We start from the raw sequence: 19027 nt of genomic DNA, 5'->3' as shown, positions 1-19027 counted from the left end.
TGCTATTCTTGCACTTTTCCTTCAGCACTAGATTATGCTTAGTCACTTGTTTTAGAAAGGAGATGCATTTGTGAGTTCTGGCAAGTAGTAGTACATTGGCTTTTCCTACATTAAATGCAATTAAATTAAATGCAAGTCGCTTTGGGTAAAAGTGTCAGCTAAATGACTGTATGTATGTATGTATGTATGTATGTATGTATGTATGTATTAGGGGTGTAACAATATATCGTGCCACAATATATCGCGATACAGAAACGTCATAATATGTATCGTCAAGGTGAAAATATTGTGATATGTTTATTGTATATCAATGAACGCTGGCTACACAACGCTGGTAACAAACCAGTCTTTTGTCTCTAGGCCTATCCATGATATTACAACAGTTAAGCTCTAAATTCACAAAGTGTAGTGGAGTAGAAATGTGGAGAAATGTATGTATGTATGTATGTATGTATGTATGTATGTATGTATGTATGTATGTATGTATGTATGTATGTATGTATGTATTTAATTTTATTTGACCTTTAATTTACCAGGTTAGTCCCATTGAGATAATTGATCTCTGTTACAATGTACACTTGGCCAAAATAGCAGCATAAAAAGGTATAGACACAAACAATCAACTGTACAATACACCATACTTTTTTATGTCTATCCAATGCCATGACATCCTCATTGACATAAATGGAACAAAACATCCCCCTGCTTTCCCCCCCTCATCACTATCAGGTATGGGCTGGGAGGTTGTACACCTGGCTCTGGCACCTCTATTTCCCAGTCAGAAGTCTTTGTCTTCTGCTGGTGAAATAATGAATACTTCTCTGCTCTTAAAGTCCCAGATTGCAGTTAGGTGAAAGGCCATGTTGGAGAACACCACCAGATACTCAAAAAGGGCAAAGAAAGTGTAGCCTGTGGAAGTTGAAGAGAAAGGAAAGCATTACGATCATTCCGCCAACATGGATAAAGCTGGATCCAAATTAAACCAAATTTTAGTTAAATAATATAATGGATAATAAATATCAAACTCACTCCCAGGTTCACAGTACATGTTGTGTTTCCAGTAAAAGTAAGCAGCGAAGAAGCAGAAAGATATGTTGAGGATCAAAAAACGGGTCTTCCAGCGGAAAGATTTAAGGTCCTGGGAAAGAAAGGATAAATCAATCCTTACCACGCCAGGGTTCATACGGTACATGGGTCTATTAATTAAATAGCACATGATGGAATTATGAGAAGTCAATGACAAACATGTCAGCAGTCTGTGAGAAACATGATGAGGCAGCAGCTCTGCTGGGGAAGCACACAGTTGAAAGACCTCGAGTTTCAGACACATCCTTACACCAGTACTATTTATACTACACGTTGCTGGCAGTGTCACATGCAACAGCATTTCCTCTATTTACCATGATGAAGTGCTTACAGAGGTCATTCAATTGCCCACTCCCAAAAGATGAAGATGTTTAGGCATACACAGTGCAAGTGTAAAGAGATTCCCTCAACATCATCCCTGTTATATAGCCCAGGTGACCCCCTCACCCAGGCTCGGGGGGGGGGGGGGGGGGGGGGGTAAAAGGATAGCCCCTCTGCCCCTCTCCTGGGGGGAGAGGACCACACCAACTAACCCAAACGATGAAGAATAAGATCAATGTCCTATCTAAATATTGCCTCCCCATGGTCGCTTCAAAATTAACAGATAGTGAAATGATGTTATGTTTATAGCTAACTGGCCCTGACACAGTAAACACAGACTGGGCCTTCCTCCAAGTTGGACTCTACTTTCCTTAGCAATGCCCATTTGTATAGATCTGTTTCTAACAAAATACTGGTTAAAAATAGTTAAAAACAAACTATTCAACCATTTCTCCCTTTAATGGACTCATGTAACATGTCTCATATAATATGGAAAATGACATGGGATGTCTTGAGAAGGGGATGGTCTCTTACCTCAGGGATCATTGAGTACTTATTAGTAATCCTCCAGAGATGACAGGTAATCAGCATGTGGACTAGGGAGCTGCCAATGAACAGGATGAAACCTTCCTTATGGACAACTAGGGGACGATTTACCATAAAGATGAGGGAAAAGCCATGTTATTGTTAAGTATAAGCTGTTCTTTAGGCTCAAATGCAATATGCTGAGATTCAATTTGGTATTCGATCTGGAAAACTGAAAGAGGACACTCACAGTATGTCTCATTAGATGACACATAGGTAAGGAGCAAGAGGCCAAAGTTTTCTGTGAGCGCACAAACCAGATTCATGCAGCAGAGCAGCCATTCCGGGAATCTTGAGGCAAAGCGACTCTTGTAGAGGTTAAAGTAGGCCACCGCCACCAGGAATCGAGGTGCAGAGTGCAAACCGATGCAGAACCGCCAGATATGGCACTCTGGACTGAGGCTTATGGAGGCACTGATAGATGGCAAATAATTAGCAACCTAAAACCAAACAAAGTATATTATAAAGACAGTCTAGCTAAAATGCATAAAATTCTGAAGCAAAATGTTGATATCTTAACATGATTACCTGGCAATGAGTTCCAGTTGAGTCCTCAAAATGGAAAACCGAGGATATGAAGATGCACGATGCTAAGCCAAGCAGTGGCAGAATGACCGTCCCCACGACACAGGTGGAAAAAGACAGTCTGATCAGGGGCTTCTGATGCCCTTGTGTATTCGGACCTTGCAGCATCCTAGAGTGAATCAAGGCAACTCTATTGAGGCTATGAAATTAATGCAATGCTAAATTGTTCCATAGGCTACTGTTGTTGAACATGCTTCATGCAATATGTGATTGTCAGTAATTTTATATAAGATATTTGACCAGGAATGTATCCATACCTCTGAGGATTAATTCTGAACCTATACAGCTAGTGAAGATGATAGCCTACTTGAATTGCCAGAGAGGAGAAAATGCTGTCCATAATAGCCTTGAATTAGTTAGATCCATGCACTGGATAATTCGTGGTAAACCTGATTTTATTATGAATTTTCAATCGCGATCTCTCATTCAGGAACGTTATGTCTCCTCGATGCAATTGAGCATTTTTACGAAGACCTGGATGCTCTGGTTGCTATATCACCTTATTCTTTTCAATCTGATTCGATATGTAGGCTATAGGCTAGTTTATATAAAAGCCAATCTGCTGTGAGATGTCTGGAAGCAGATTCGAGAAAAAAAATCGTTTAGCCTACTACACGGAAGAGGAAGCCAACGCACTTTCTGCACTGAATGGGCTGTAATGCTGGTTAGGGATAGGGAATGTATATCTTATCAACTGTCGCCATCGTGCACAGAAAATGAACCAGAGCAATAAAATATCTATCCTTGAAAGCGATTGGTAGGATACATGATTAGCGTCATTGGCAACAAATGGAACCTTCAGACTGCTTGGCTCGACTGAGTTTAGGCTACGGGAGCTGTCCATGGTGCTTAACCTGATCGTTGATGAATTTCATAATGTATTCGCACTATTGAGGTAGACTATATTTTAAGAACGGGGTAAACGAAATGTTATTTCTGTTACGACTTATTTAACAACATGTGACTCACTGGTAATGTGCCACTGTATTAAGTCTGAGCTTTCCCACATAGCGCGAGTGAATCTGGGTCATCAGTCATCCATTGCCCGCCTCCACTCCTCGTCCCCTATCACGGCTATCCTCCCGAGACAGGACCAGTGTTTTTAATTCTCATCTATTGCTACACCGATCGTCGATCGAGACTTCGTTCTTATCGCTCATATCGGTCATCTGGCACATTTGTGGACCAAGTTATGTTTCGTTCTATGCATCAATATTGTTGCAGGTTAGTTCCAGGTTTTTCTATACCCATAATTTAGCAATCGTGAACAGTCAGCATTTTCGAAATACAAATATCAATCAACAGTTTCTAAATCAGAAATCAACTGTTTCTAAGTACAACAGATTAAATTTAAAAATGCAATAGAGTGGTATGTGAGACATTACAGATGTGGGAAGTTAGAAATGTCACATGCTGCAGCATTATTTGGCAGGAAAATCCCGTTGGAAATCTCGTGGGATTTCAGACCGGTGTTATTTCGTTTTAGTGATGCACCACCGCCAGGTGGCGTCTTTGAGTAGATTAAGCAGGCTGGGCTCAGTGTTTTTCTCCTATAGTCTACGAATGAAGCATCATTAAATTTCACATTCTTTAATTTAAATGCTCTGTTGTAAAGCACTTTGAGCTGAATTTATCTGTATGAAAGGTGCTATACAAATAACGTTTAATTGTTATTATTACCTTGTTCTCAAACACATGTTTTCTCCATCTGGATGTAATTTAATTATTATGAACACCTATATCTAAGCCTACAGTAGCCTATCTATCTCGGTAACTGACGTCGGGTCAAGACGTGGTGGCTGTTAAGTCAAATGCGCAAAATAACAGTATTGTAAATATATTTGTTAGTAAAGATGTGGTGAACGTGAGGGTTTTGCGTTTTGCTTCTGGAACGCATTCAACTGGTAGGCTACTCGTAAACCCCGGAAGTAAATTTGAAGACGGGGCACCAGCTAATGTAGCCAAGTCTGAGCGCAGTAGGCTATATGGCTTCAGCACGATACAAAGAAAAAATAAGCTTGATCGGAGGTGTGGATCCATACAAAATTGACATAGTCGCCATGAGTAAAGATCACTCATTGCCAATCATATCCGGACATTAACTATCTTGTGCAAAGCGGCAGGTTTGACAGTGAGTGCGTTCACATGCACACTATACGCCGATCAACCTATAATTGTAATAATGCGATTATTGAAATGGTCTTGTGAACGCCTTTATCTCATTTCCAAAATCGGGGTAAGGTCTTAGAACCGCCAAAGACGTCCATTGGACGATTGTGGGTTTTCATTTGCACATAACTATATTTTAATAAAACATTGAAGTCTGCCTGTCAATGACTTTCCCTAAAATTGTGTTCTGTTGCACCCCCTATTGTTAAATTATAAATTAAAAAAACATACACAATATTTTGTTATTTGAATGATCTTGAATATATATTCAAGATCATTCAAATAACAAAATATTGTGTATGTTTTTATTTATTTATACCGGCCGCCAGCCGTTCAATGAACGGCTATAGGGAATGCGCAGTTTCGCGCTGGCTACAGCCTATTATATGCACAGTTTCGCGCTATGTAGGCTATTATAAATAAGTATTATAATAATGTAAGAAAAACTCTGGGGACTTATCCCCAAATAACCCTAACCCTTATCCCCATATGTTTTGGTTCTGCTCAAAGATCAAACCCTTCTGGCAATCCATTCATGCTCTAGTGGAAACTATATTTAAAGTCAAATTTGTACCTTTTAGGGATTGATTCAAATGTAAATATGAATTCTGAACATGATAAATTGTTTGATGTTTTCAGATTTTTGCCCAAAAAAAAAAAAAAAAAAATGTATGGAACACTGAGGCTATCCCTACTGAGCAATTATGGTTTACTCAAATAATGTCTATGTTACCATTGGAAAGGCTTAAATATGATTCGCAGGATAAGTCCAGGTTGTTTATAGAAGTGTGGTCCCCTTTCTTATCTTTCATGGAAGAGAATCGAACCTAAACAGCATTCTAAATCTCACTAAAAGGAACTTCATATTGCAACAAGTTTACATGATCTCTTTACAACCTACCCTGTTGTTGTTGTTGATGGTGGTGATGCCCCCCCCCTTTGCACACACACTTGAACAATTGACTATCGGCATACATACTATATATTCATTTAATTATTGTGTTTTGTTTAGTGTTATTTTTGGTTTGCTGTTGTGTTTTGTCCATGTTCTGTCTCCTTGTTAATTTATGATTTATTTGCTTTCCTTTTTTATTTTTTTTGTGTTTGTCTGTTGGTTGTGAGTCTGTTTGTCTGATGTTTGTTAATGCAAAAATATTAATAATAATAATAAAAAAAGAACGACTTCAGAATTACGCTGGACTTTGGCTCTGTGTTGGACTCGTTTAAGAGTTATCGAGACCATGTTGTCTCTCTTGATGAGCACTTCTCGACAAACACCAGTATAACGTGTGGGGTTCCCCAAGGGTCAATCCTGGGACCAGTGTTGTTTAGTCTATATACTGTATGCTGCCACTGGGAAATATCATCAGAGAACATGGAGTATATTTCCATAGCTATGCCGATGACACACAACTCTGCATCTCACTATCACCCCATGACACTAGCTTGATAGATAAACTGCTTGTCTGCAATGATCATGTCAACCAGTTGATGTCACATAATTCCCTCCATTTAAACAAAGACAAGACTGAAGTTTTAATTATTGGTGCTACGGCCCAGAGAGAGACACTGTGCACTAACCTAAAGTCCCGGGCCAAAAACAACAAGCCCCTAGCAAAAAAATCTGTCTGCACAATGGTAGAGAGTCATGCCAAGATACCATGGAACACATTTTACATCGATTTCCAACTTTGAACAGGTATATCTCATGCTCTGTTTGACCTAGAGTCATGAAACCTTGCACACGTATGCTTCTCCTCACAAAGAACAAATTTGTCTCAAGAACCCATAACATCTGGTTATTTCGATTTTCCACCATTTTGAATTATATGAAAAACACTTAAAATATATCTCCTCCAAAGAAGTTTTGCCAATGTGCATGAAACTCGGTAGACATAATCTAGGGACCAATGTCTAAAGTTCCTTCATGGAAAAAGTTTGGAAAGTAAAAAAAAGAGCCACTATGAGCCAATGAAGACTGTAGAGGGTATGGCTTTTCACATATTGTATGAGTGTGTGTGACTATGACTAATGTATGGTTAAAAAAAACACCACAAAACTGTACACATGAATGCATTACCCTCCATTATTGCCCCAATCAACCAAAATGGTGGTGCAAGAGAGCTCATTTCCTGTTTAGGCCTAACTGCCATGCCGATTTTTCAGAAACTTGGTACAGTGGTACAAGGGCATGCCTAGTGGTCACTCGAGAAATTAGAAGCTGATTGGCCAGAGGGTGGTGCTATAACAAGCCAAAAAAAGGTAATTGATTGCTGTAGCACCCCCTGTGGACAAATGGGGTTCATATTGCTTGTGTGAGTAGGACATGGGATGCTCTACAATTTACTAACTGGACACAAAATTAAATATTGATGTTGATATAAGCATTTTTGTGCAAAGCCACCCCCATCACGCTGTCATCGTATTCTCATTGACATTTTCATGCTTGCAGCTTTATTTTTTATTCTGTTTATTCTGTTTATACAGAACCTGTATTGTACTGTATTGCATATTGCTTATTGTGCATGGTGGATTGTAGTGCACTGTCCTGTCCTGCACACTATCCTATGCCGTCTGCAACAGCGTATGCCTTAACCCTAGTGACATTTGAGGGCGAGGCAGACACCTTCTTGTGGTGCCCCCCGTCAGTACAGTAGCTGTGATTAACCACTGTACGCGAAGCAAAGTCTGCCAACTGAGGGCCACCACCTGGGCTGGTGTTCGGCTGCCACAGGCGGGGAGAGCAGCCGGCGGGGCTTGCTCTGCTGGGTCCCAACCCAACCCAGAATTCTGCAGCTGAATTCCGAAGGGCTCACTCCCGGTAAAATCGACGTCATTGAGCACTTGGCCTGCACCACCAAGGCCCTCGTCAATCTCCTCCAGGAGACCCACTGCGTAACAGCAGATAAGCTTGTTCTTCCAAATTTCGTTCTAGCTGGGTCTACCCTGAGCAGGAAGCATTGCCTCTCTATGTTCGTCCATCAAAGGCTGAACTGGACTCTCGTCGACCAATCCCTGACCAGCTCGAAGATTGAGTGGTTGTGTGTAGATGTTGGCGGCTTTAAAATCGTCAACGTCTACACGCCTCCGCCCTCTGTCTTCCCTCACCCCTGCCTCTATGCTGGCGACTTCGACTGCCAGCACGAGAACTGGGGGTACAGCACCAATACATCCGACTGAGAAAACCTGGCTGCTTGGGCAGCTAGCAACAGCCTTGCCCTGTTGTACGATCTCAAGGGCGCAGCCAGCTTTGTCTCAGGTCATTGGAAAACTGGGACGAATCCTGACTCGGCATTCGCGAGCGTCGGCGTTAATAACTGGCTCCCTGATAGACGCGTGCTAGGAAAGTTCCCACGGCCCCAACATTGACCATTGCTGATTAACATGCCTAAACTTGTGGACCTCATCCCGAGCGAGCGAGTGAAGTGATGGAACTTCCGAAAGGCCAACTGGAAACGCTACCGCCTCCTTTCCCATAGATCCACAAGGTGCGTTCCACCACCAAACACCAACAACATGGATGAGGCATACCAGCAACTCTGCAGCATACTGGTGAAAGCGTCCAAAAAATCCATCCCACGCGGACGTCGCAATAGCTACAGTACAAACCGTGTTGGGATGTGGAGTGTGAGAGTCTCTACTGTGCCTCCCTCCTGGCCCCCCCAGGAGCTGAGTCAGACAGACTTGCCTCAGCCCTGCTGTCTAGACTCAGAGAAGGAGACACGAGCGCTGGGAAGAGGCCATTAACTCCATCGACTTCTCACACTCCAGCTGCAAGGCATGGAGCATCCTTAACAACCTCACTGCTGGTAGGTCTAGACACTCCCCCCGTCACTGCCCCATCTCTGCAAAGAAAATCACATCACAATTTGTGAAAAGTGGGACATACGAGGTCAAAGACCGCGAATTGTCACGTCTCGTGGCAAAAGAAGTGTCCCTAACCCTAACCTCTGAAAGGCCACAACTCCTAGCGGCTCCTAGTTCTGCAGCATATTACATAAATGTTTTGTTGGTTCATATGCATGATTCTAAAACCAGACACCTAGAACAAATGTTTTTGCTTACACTTGAACATCGCTTTTCTCCCAGCCATGTTTACTTTTTTGAAACGAGCGTGTCAATCGCAAAGAATTGTGGCCTATTCACCTCAGCGAAGTCTGCATCAATGTGGACTCACGAGAAGAGCGCATAAAGGGTGCATTGAGGGTGTAGGGTGCACCCTTGCAAACGTGAAATGAGAAATGGGACACCCTACACCCATGGCGGGTACGCGCACGTGAAGTGCAGGAGTGCGCACTTTGGTGCAAGGGTGGGTTTTGGGACAGGGCCTTAGAGTATAGTTATCAAATCTACCGCGCCTGATCCCTCCGCAGCGGTCGCATGTTGCTCTTGGGCTCGTGGACCCGCCCTGTGATTTGCTGGGGCGGAGGTAAACATGACTGGAGGTGAATGGGTGGCTGTATGTGGCCATCTCTGTGGTGCCCCCCTCGGGCTCTTCCCCCGCACACCCCTGTCCAAACCCTGTGTCTCTAGCACCCCCACACAGGGACCGCAAACACTCCAAAATGAGATCCCTATAGAATATGATTTATACGTAATGGGCTACCGCAGGATCCTAGATAAGAACATTAAATTTTTCCTTATGTGTTTATCTGATTTGTTTCTCATACATCAGATAGAATATCCCCTACCCAAAGTAACCATTACATGTGTTATCTGTTGTTGAGTCTTGTGCTCTAACAAAACATAAATAACAAAAAATAAATAATAATTATATATTGAATGTAATTCCCTGGGTTTGAACCCATGCCAGTGAGAACAGCTTCAGCATTACTGTCCTATGCCTTAATGATTGTGCTATATAGCAATGTGCAATATGAAGCATGTTGTCTCTGTAGAGATTCAGAGCTCTTCAATGCCCCCTTGTGGACAAAATGTAGAATAATGATTACCCTGTCCCTACTGCCCCTGTTCCACTTCTATGTCCCTTTGATGAGGATGGAGGCCATGGTCCTATTATTGCATTCCCATAGGTCAGTGGCCATATTACATATTTGATTATCCCCATATTAATATTGTGATGCTAATGGTTATTTCATTCAAGTTATTTCATTTGTACTACACATACACAGACCCTTGTACATGACCTGAATGTATGTATAGGACGCACTGCATTCACTTAAACATCACAGCGCACACACATACTGTATACACATACGCACACTCACTTACACATTACATACTACATACTCACTGTATATACACTGACTGCACTACTTTTCTTATATTGTTATTTTTCTTAGCTTATAATTTTTTTGCACTAGCTTTTTGTACCCACTCTGTGCACTGTCAAGTCTTTGCACTGTCCTGTCTTGTCCCTGTACCCCGTCCAATGTTGTCTCAATGTTATGCACCACGACCGAAAGCAAATTCCTAGTACATAGAAAAACTGATTCTGTTTCAGATTTTTGTCGAATTCAAGAAAAATGGAGGTAGTGTCCCAGCTCTTAGTCTGACACCCCCCCCCCCCCCCCCCTCCGCTATTATTACTATCAACATGCATCATTAGTGAACAACACAGTATCTCATTATCGGCAGGGGACTTCACAAGTCTCTGTAGATTAATTACAAATTGTGAAAGTTAATAACAATTTAATCATATCTCAAAGGAGCTCATTAACAGATATTTTTCACGGTATGATGATGCAAATTCTGATGACTGATGAGTGAGTTTATTTCTATAGCCCCAAAGTGTTTCACAAAATCATCAAATATATAATAGCAATGGTAAAAAACAATAACACATAATACAAGGACATAAAAACACATAAAAAGACACAGGGGGCTAGACAGAGGCCTGTCTGAACAGATGAGTCTTTAGCGGCATTTTAAAGGAGTCAAGAGAGGCCACAGATCATACATGTAAGGGTGTTCTATAGCTTAGGAGCCACAACTTCAAGGCTTGGTCACCTTTAGTCTTTAGCCTTGAGCGGGGGACAACCAACAGGCCCTGGTCAGATGACCTGAGTTTTTCAACAGGTTTGACACTGCCCAACGCCTCTGACCTTGGAGCCCCTGCAGTTTGCGTACCAGGCCCAAATGAGCATGGATGATGCCATCATCTACCTACTCCACAGAGCTCACACATGGAGGGGCAAGGAAGTTCTGTAAGAGTCAGGTTCTTTGAGTTTTCCAGTACATCCAACACCATCCTGCCCCTCCGGCTCGCAGAAAATTCTCCCAGCAATATGGGTAGACCACGACATGGTGGGCTGGATCACAGACTATCTCACCAGCAGACAACTCCTCTGTTGTGGGCTGCATCAGGGCAGACCATGAGGAGGAGTACAGGAGAAATTGTTGAGTACAGGAGTGGAGTACAGGAGATTTATGGAATGTTCTGAGGAGAACAATGTTCTGAGGAGAACCAGCTCCAACTCTATCTATTGAAGTAAGCAAAAACTTCACCTATTTGCTGTTTCCAATATAATGCACTATTGCTAGAGTAAACCCCAGTTTCGGCTACAGTGAACTCTGATAACCTTTGCTAGGCCATAGGAATAGCCACAGAGTTTGAGCCATGTAGGGCACAGAATCTCTTAGAATAATCTTGTGCTGACCACCAGTCAGCAGTAAACAGCTGGGATTGGGATTGCCCAATACCAGACACTGGAGCCAGTCTAGAAGGTTCCGGTCGTCCTGACAACGGTCTTTGACAAATGACTATACTGTATCAAGCACGATTACAGCCTCCTACAATATCTATCTATCTATCTATCTATCTATCTATCTATCTATCTATCTATCTATCTATCTATCTATCTATCTATCTATCTATCTATCTATCTATCTATCTATCTATCTATCTATCTATCTATCATGTAGGGATGGAGCAGGTTGGTAGTTTCTTTAAAAGGGGTCTGCCAGTCAAGTGCAATGCTGAAAAAGGGGCCCGCTAGTCAAGTGTAATGCTGCATACCTTTATTTAAAGGTATTTCGATCTGTTAAGACATTCTTCAGGTTTTATGGAGATTCCAGGAACCGTCTGCATACACACATGCACGCACACACACACACAGTAATTGGCCAATTAGCCACACCTGGCGACAGGGGGGTGGCCGCACATGATTGAAATGAAGATCTGATTTTTAAAGCATATCAACACAATCTTGTTACTGTATATGTACTTTCAATAAATAAAAAGGTCAATTCCAACATTAGTAGCAAATGGCAGTAGAAAAAGTAGAACAAATAGAAACAAACTGTTTTCAATACAATTATTTTCACTAGAATATTTTCAGTACCAAAAGTCTCCAAATTTACATTTAAATATATTCAATATCCGTAGTTCTTGTCACTACAAGGATCCAAGATAACATCATTATAGCAAAGAAACATTACAGCAAAACCATCATTACTGTATATATCACCTTCATAGCATCAAAACATCTGCTGGTCTGTACATAATTTCAAAACATTTTCATAGATATGGTCTAATATCGAACTCCTCCATTGAGTTCAGTTGGTGCTATGGTTCCTAAATAATAAATCCACCACAGTTCTCTTGGAAATCTTGGAGTGGATCCGAATCATGGGGCAGGTCCACGCCACCCAAACATGGCCGGCCATTCACCTCCATTCATTTTTTGGATGAAAAATTTCCCCTATCCATTGTCAATGAGGGGAACGGAAATGGACGTATCTCATCATGGGAAGGTCACAGGGTTTGGACTGGTATAAAGCTCTAATCCTCAAATGCAAGAATACAAAACGTGCTCAGAGCCATGAAATGCATTCATAGGCGGAGGTAGTTTTTGCGTAAATCTGCAAACAAACCAATAAATAAACCAACCAATAAATAAACACATGCCACCAAAAACATTACTTCTTGCCCTGCGCTATCGCTGGGGCGGAGGAAACAACATCACTGATAATGTGAACTCGACTGTTCTCAGTCTGAGCTTTCCCACCAAGCACTGTGACGCGTGAATGAACCTGGGTCATCAGGCAATCCACTGCCCTGCCTCCACTGTACTCGTCGCCTATCACAGCTGTCCTTCCAGAGACAAGACCAGTGTTTTTAATTCTCATCTATTTCTATACCGATCGATTCAGGTTACCTTCTTATCACTTCAATGGTCATCTGGCACATGGATCAAGTTATATGAAATCTGTTCCAGCACAATGAAACTGTGGGGAATTCACACACTTATTCTGTGCATCAATATTGTTCCAGGTAGGTTACATGTTCTCTTTTACATACCCATGATTTAGAAATGGTGAACAGTCAGTGTTTTGGAAATGGTAAAAGTAGTTAACGATAAAAAATATGTCAACCTATTTGAATACAGTTTCCAATCTGTAGTCAAACAATGAATGTTGAAATGCAAAGGAAAGATAAAGTATGTGAGAGGTTAGTCTACTTATTTGAGCTGCACTTGTTGTAATGATAACGACACAAACTAGATATGAAGTTATCAGACATCTGACCATAAAGGGATGCCAGATAATCATATCATCAAGAATAGTTATCAAGTGATGTAAACAGCAATTTATTATTCTTACAATTTATTATTTAATTATTTACAGTTAAATGTATAAAATGTATGTATGTTATGAACGTATTATCTATAGACAGTGTTTATTCCTGCAATTATCAGCACCTTGGGACAAATAGATACAGTCATGGCATAGCACACATACTGTACATCATTTGGATTCATTTAGTTACATTTACAGCTGATGCTATACATTCCATGATTTTCCTTTTGATCCCACACAGCTGTTCCCTAGGCATTGGAAGCACTCAGCCTGCCATCACTTTAATCTTACAGTATGTCCCTTATCTGCATCTCTCAAAAGGCTTATTGAATGTACTGCTGGCTAACCCAAATCCGCTGTGCATGCTGTAAACAATCATATTTGACCTGTCAGTGTTTTGAACTAAATTATGATTATCACCTTTTGAACTGAATTCTCTGAAAAATCTGATTTTCAGTCAGTTTATGAGTGGCACATAAAGAAGATAATTTTGTCACCGTAGTCAAAATACAATCATCTAACAATGTTTTGCATGACCTGAGGGCACCCACACAATGTTGGCTTTAATCATTATTGGTCACGCCTTACCCTTCATCTATCCATAGATGTGTGCCCATTATTATACTTATCTGGTATAACAGTTTTCCAGGCATTAGTCAAGAAATCAACACATCCTTGGGGTCAACAGAGACAGCCATAGTTGTATCTGCTGGTGTATAATGGCAGATTTACTTGATCTCTTACCATAGATTCAGAAGGGTGATCTACACTGAAATCCTCCTCTATCTGTGTCCTCAGCACCATCTGGCATGTGTTCACATTATGTCTCCAACATTACTCCTCTGCCAATCTCTCCCCATTAGGCAGAGATCTTTATTATTCCATACTATTACCATTAGAAATTATTCTGAAGTTAACGTATGCGTGGAAGATGAGTAATCATTTATGAAATGAGACAAAGATGGGAGGACCATCTGTTGACGACCCAATGATGAAAGGTGTAGGAATAGTAGAAAAGGACCAAGGATTAGAGGATGACCAGACAACCCAAAGCCTCTTTGTTTTACTGTTGGTCTCTCAACCTATGTTCTTACCTTTCTCTAACCTGTTCAGTCTGTTGGAGTGCCCATGGGAAATTTGCAAAGAAGCTTCTGAATGATTTATTCAATAACTACACAAATGCACTGAGGCCAGTGGAGGACACAGATACCATTCTGAATGTCACTTTGCAGATCACCCTATCACAAATCATTGACATGGTAAGACCATTTATTTCATTGTATTTATTTAACAGGGACAGTGCATCAATACATATTGCAGTAAATGTTCCAGAATAATGAAGGATTCCATTATTGTACCTGTACCTAAAAATAAAGCCCCAAAGTAATTCAACGACTGCAAGCCTGTGATGCTTACCTCCCTTGTCTAATTGTCTAATGAAGTCTTTTGAGAAGATTGTGAAGGATGAGCTTACCACTAGTGGGATGTGGTCACGCTTCTTTGTGCCGGTCAAGAGGCGTGCAGCAGCGTTCTGCACTAGCTTCAGACGTCGCAGGGAGCGCTGGTCTAGACCCACATACAAAGCATTACAGTAATCCAGCCTAGATGAAATGAAGGCTTGGATTACCCTCTCCAAGTCATAAGGAGAGAGGTAAGGCTTTACTTTGCTCAGGAGCCTCAGCTGGAAAAAGGAACCTTTGACTACAGAGCAGGGACGTGCTGGGACGAAAAACGGGCCTGCCGCCTGATTTCATTTTGTCAACGATCACTATCAAAAGTGACACAGGTTTTTGATAAAATGTAATGAATCAGTGGTTAATTCTTTCTCCCTCTGTTTCAGGATGAACGTAACCAAATTTTGACAGCATATTTGTGGATACGGCAGGTGTGGATAGATGCATACCTCACTTGGAATAAAGATGATTATGATGGACTCGATACCATCCGTATACCTAGTAGTTATATATGGAGACCTGATATAATCCTATATAACAAGTAGGTCGGAATGGTATTGGGTTAATCTGAGAGCTCTATGCTACTACTATACCAGTAAAGTTTGACCCCCATTGCCAGTGTGAAGGCACAAGCTGAACCTTCCTAGAAGCCATTTGTTCATGGTAGTGTTCAGGTTAAGGTGTTCAGAAGAGGACACTCTCTTTATGGTGTTTACTCTTCTTTCACTACTTTTCTTGTGCCTTTGCCTGTCCCCATCCTGGTCTTATTGAAGCTGTATTAGTCCAAACACATTGTGTGTTTTAATGTATTTTGTTTCTGTCGCAGACTATTAACATCCATCGTTTATGAGAATGGAGCTGTTGATATTGTAGTAGAGGTTTCGAAAAATGAAGTATTTGCCAAAGCAAAGGTTCGCTCAAAAAGGTTCAGTCAGATTTATTAAGAAAACAATACGATTGCAAACGGACCTCAAGATAAAACACAGAGTGGTTCACCAGAACAGAAGTAAAATGAGCTCGCCAGATATCCCCCTTATATGCGTTCAAAACAAGGATGGTCTGAGCCAGGACGGGAAGGACGAAGGTGTGGCCCTTCTGACTTAAACAAAGAGATGAGGAAGAGCGAGGTAGAGGAGGTGGTTTGGAATTACAAAAGAGAGAGAGAAACAAAAGGTTAAGGTGTTTACAATAGCAAAAGGCAGGGGACTAGATGAATAGGTTTTAAGGAAAAGAAAATAATCTGAATAGTCTTGAGACTAGGTGTAAAATTCCACGACAATATCACTGAATTGATACTGCTTAACATTTTACAGTTGGCTCTCTGCTTCATTCACATCCTATTGGTTCTCCCTCACAGGAATAACATTTCTGTATTTCAGTGCTAATGACCATTTCACAGGCCCCATGGACACCAATGTGGTAATCCGAAATGATGGGCAGATCATGTGGGATTCCCCAGCCATCACCAAGAGTTCCTGCAAGGTAGACGTGTCCTACTTCCCCTTTGATGCACAGCAGTGTAGATTCACCTATGGCTCCTGGACTTACAATGGCAATCAGCTGGATATCCTAAATGCTTTGGACAGTGCAGACCTCGCTGACTTGGTGGAGAATGTGGAATGGGAGGTTCTGGGCATGCCTGCTAAGAAGAATGTCATTCTGTATGGATGCTGTGCTGACCCTTACCCGGATGTGACCTACACTCTAAAACTTAAGAGGAGGGCCTCCTTCTATGTCTTCAATCTACTCATCCCATGTGTCATGATCTCCTTCCTGGCCCCTCTGGGGTTTTACTTGCCAGCTGACTCGGGGGAGAAGGTATCTCTTGGCGTCACTGTGATGTTGGCTCTCACTGTCTTCCAGCTGCTGGTTGCAGAAATCATGCCACCCTCAGAGAATGTGCCACTTATTGGTAAGGGCAATAATGCTTCAGTAATGCAAATACTAGACTGAATGCACATTATGTACTTGACATACTATTTATAAACAATAACAAAGACGTTTCTCAACTACTGTGAAAGATTTGCAATTGTGAAAATGAGGGCTTGTTCCATCTGCTTTCATTTCTTTCTCCCCCATAGGGAAGTATTACATTGCCACTATGACCATGATTACAGCCTCCACTGCCCTGACCATCTTCATAATGAACATCCACCACTGCGGCCCAGATGCGAAGCCTGTACCCAAATGGGCTAAAAAGGTCATCCTTCAATACATGGCCCGAGTGTGCTTTGTGTATGAAGTGGGGGAGAACTGTATGTCAGTGCAGTTAGAAAAACAGGAGCCTTCTCCACCTCAGAAAAGCACCAACTGCACCATGAACGGACAAGTGGGCCAAGATGACTTCAAGAGGAGGATGGAGCGAGGTTGGGAGGGTGTGATCCCAGAGTTGAGAGAGGATTTGGATCAGATGATGAGTCCCACAAGCTCGATGGGAAGGAACCCTACCAACCACTACAGCGCCTGGAGGAATGGCATGTTCATAAGTTCAGATTGTGGTGACTCAGTGGGGGCAGGCAAGGAAAGCAGGAAGGGAGGAGTGAGTGACGGTATCGGGAGAGAGGTTTCATGCAAGACCCAGTGCATGTGTCAACAGCAGGAACTCTTGAGAAATATTGAGTACATCGCCAACTGCTACCGTGATCAGAGGGCCACCCAGAAAAGGACTGGGGAGTGGAAGAAGGTGGCCAAGGTCTTAGACCGCTTTTTCATGTGGATCTTTTTCATCATGGTTTTTCTAATGAGCCTGCTTATCTTGGGGAAAGCCATTTAAGAACAGAACTGTGTAAAGAGCAATTGAAGCAAACTATGCTATAGACCTATAGCTGTATAAATGTGAATGCACTCTACTCCCTCCTAGATATAGGGCCAGGACAAAACACTGTGGAATATACTGAACCAGAGGAGGCTCGTCCATTGAGGTAGAGGAGGACAGTCCTCCTCAGTTTTTGGAGAGAAGAGAGGGACTAAAATATAAATATATACATTTATTTATTTATAATTAATATTTAATATCATCTCAGTTTTGTTCATACATCAGGTTTTCCCTATGGATAAAAACCCATTATTGAAATTCTAAAGCTCCAACAGTGACATCTATAACATGCCGCTGGAGGACCCATAGATATCTATGGAAGGGAGGAATTCCTCCCTTGGGCGTGTCCCTTAGGGGTCTATCAATTTAATGCAATTTGTTCATGCTAATTTGTGATTGGCCAAAACGCTGAAAAATTACCACAAGGGAGGACAGTACTCTGAACAGGATTTAATGATTGATATTTTGTTAGTCCAATCAAATTCCAGATTCCAGATTTACCACAGTGAAGGCAGATTGAGTCGGCGTTGATGTCTGTGTTTCTCTTCCCTGTGCCATTGGAGACTTTTTGTGTGTTCGTAGCTCCATAATATAATACAACCGAAAGTATTATGGGACATATTATACATCAAACTGTTTGTCTATTTGTCTTGATTCTAGCCATCTAAATATCTAAGCTGACATAAATACTTTTTGAGCTAGAGCCGTCTGAACACGACAGTTCCACTGGCTGGCTATAGCCGGTAACGTTAGCTACAGGGGCTAGAAGGTGCATGTCAGGCTACGGCATAGGCAGGCACACAGATGGCTGGAGGTGCAAACTGTCGGCAACTCTTCCAAAACATTTCTAGAGACTGGGTTGCAACACCGGATTGGAGAAATGCACTGAACAGCCTGGCTCCTGCTTGCGTGAGAATTGATCACTTTGCAGTGCTTATTCTTCATCCAGTGATGGGTGGGTGGATGGAAAACTTTCAACTGAATGTTCATATTGTTCTGATAATTGTAGGCTATAGCAACATAAGAGTGGCAGCTTTGACAGCAACCCAAATGAGCTAATCCCATAGCTGTACCATTGCTAGCTAGCCATGAGCGAACTGTTGGATACTGCATTTGCTGTGCAACGTATTCCATTATCGATTTGTCAAATCTATTTGCCAACAAACTTTTTGAGAGCCAGCACACCTCAGTGTCCCTTAATCAAAAACATTTTTCATATATCACCTAACCTCTCCAGCACCTCACCAATATCAATTCTTGTCTCTCTTTAGAGAAGAGTAATCCATTACAACTATTGCTTACAATGTTTTATTGTTGTTTTGTAATATTTTATCATGAATATGATAAATAAATGCTGCATGTAGTTAAAGAAAGTGTTATTCAGTTTTTCATATGCTAAAATTGACTGTAAATCCACATTTTAAAGCTGATATTTCAAATAATAACTGACTGAGGGAAAGTACCCCCCGGC

General features: G+C 41.6%; 2 protein-coding genes across 2 annotated transcripts; one reads left to right on the top strand and one right to left on the bottom strand.

Annotated features, from left to right (window-relative positions):
• Positions 1-778: 778 nt before the first annotated feature.
• Positions 779-2685, bottom strand: LOC311330110 (post-GPI attachment to proteins factor 2-like; the record flags this gene model as incomplete). The annotated part of the gene is made up of 5 exons (XM_084462088.1): positions 779-909; positions 1030-1138; positions 1942-2048; positions 2183-2432; positions 2521-2685. The coding sequence occupies 5 exons, from the start codon at positions 2683-2685 to the stop codon at positions 779-781; spliced, it is 762 nt and encodes a 253-aa protein (XP_084318214.1).
• A 13460-nt stretch (positions 2686-16145) lies between these two features.
• Positions 16146-17514, top strand: LOC311307613 (neuronal acetylcholine receptor subunit alpha-9-like; the record flags this gene model as incomplete). The annotated part of the gene is made up of 2 exons (XM_084436443.1): positions 16146-16653; positions 16823-17514. 2 exons carry the CDS (start codon positions 16146-16148, stop codon positions 17512-17514), a joined length of 1200 nt encoding a protein of 399 aa, XP_084292569.1.
• Between the last annotated feature and the right edge of the window lie 1513 nt (positions 17515-19027).

Source organism: Borostomias antarcticus (genome assembly GCF_949987555.1).
Source record: "Borostomias antarcticus genome assembly, chromosome: 1".
Lineage (NCBI taxonomy): Eukaryota > Metazoa > Chordata > Actinopteri > Stomiiformes > Stomiidae > Borostomias > Borostomias antarcticus.
This window is presented reverse-complemented; position numbering and strand designations above follow the sequence as displayed.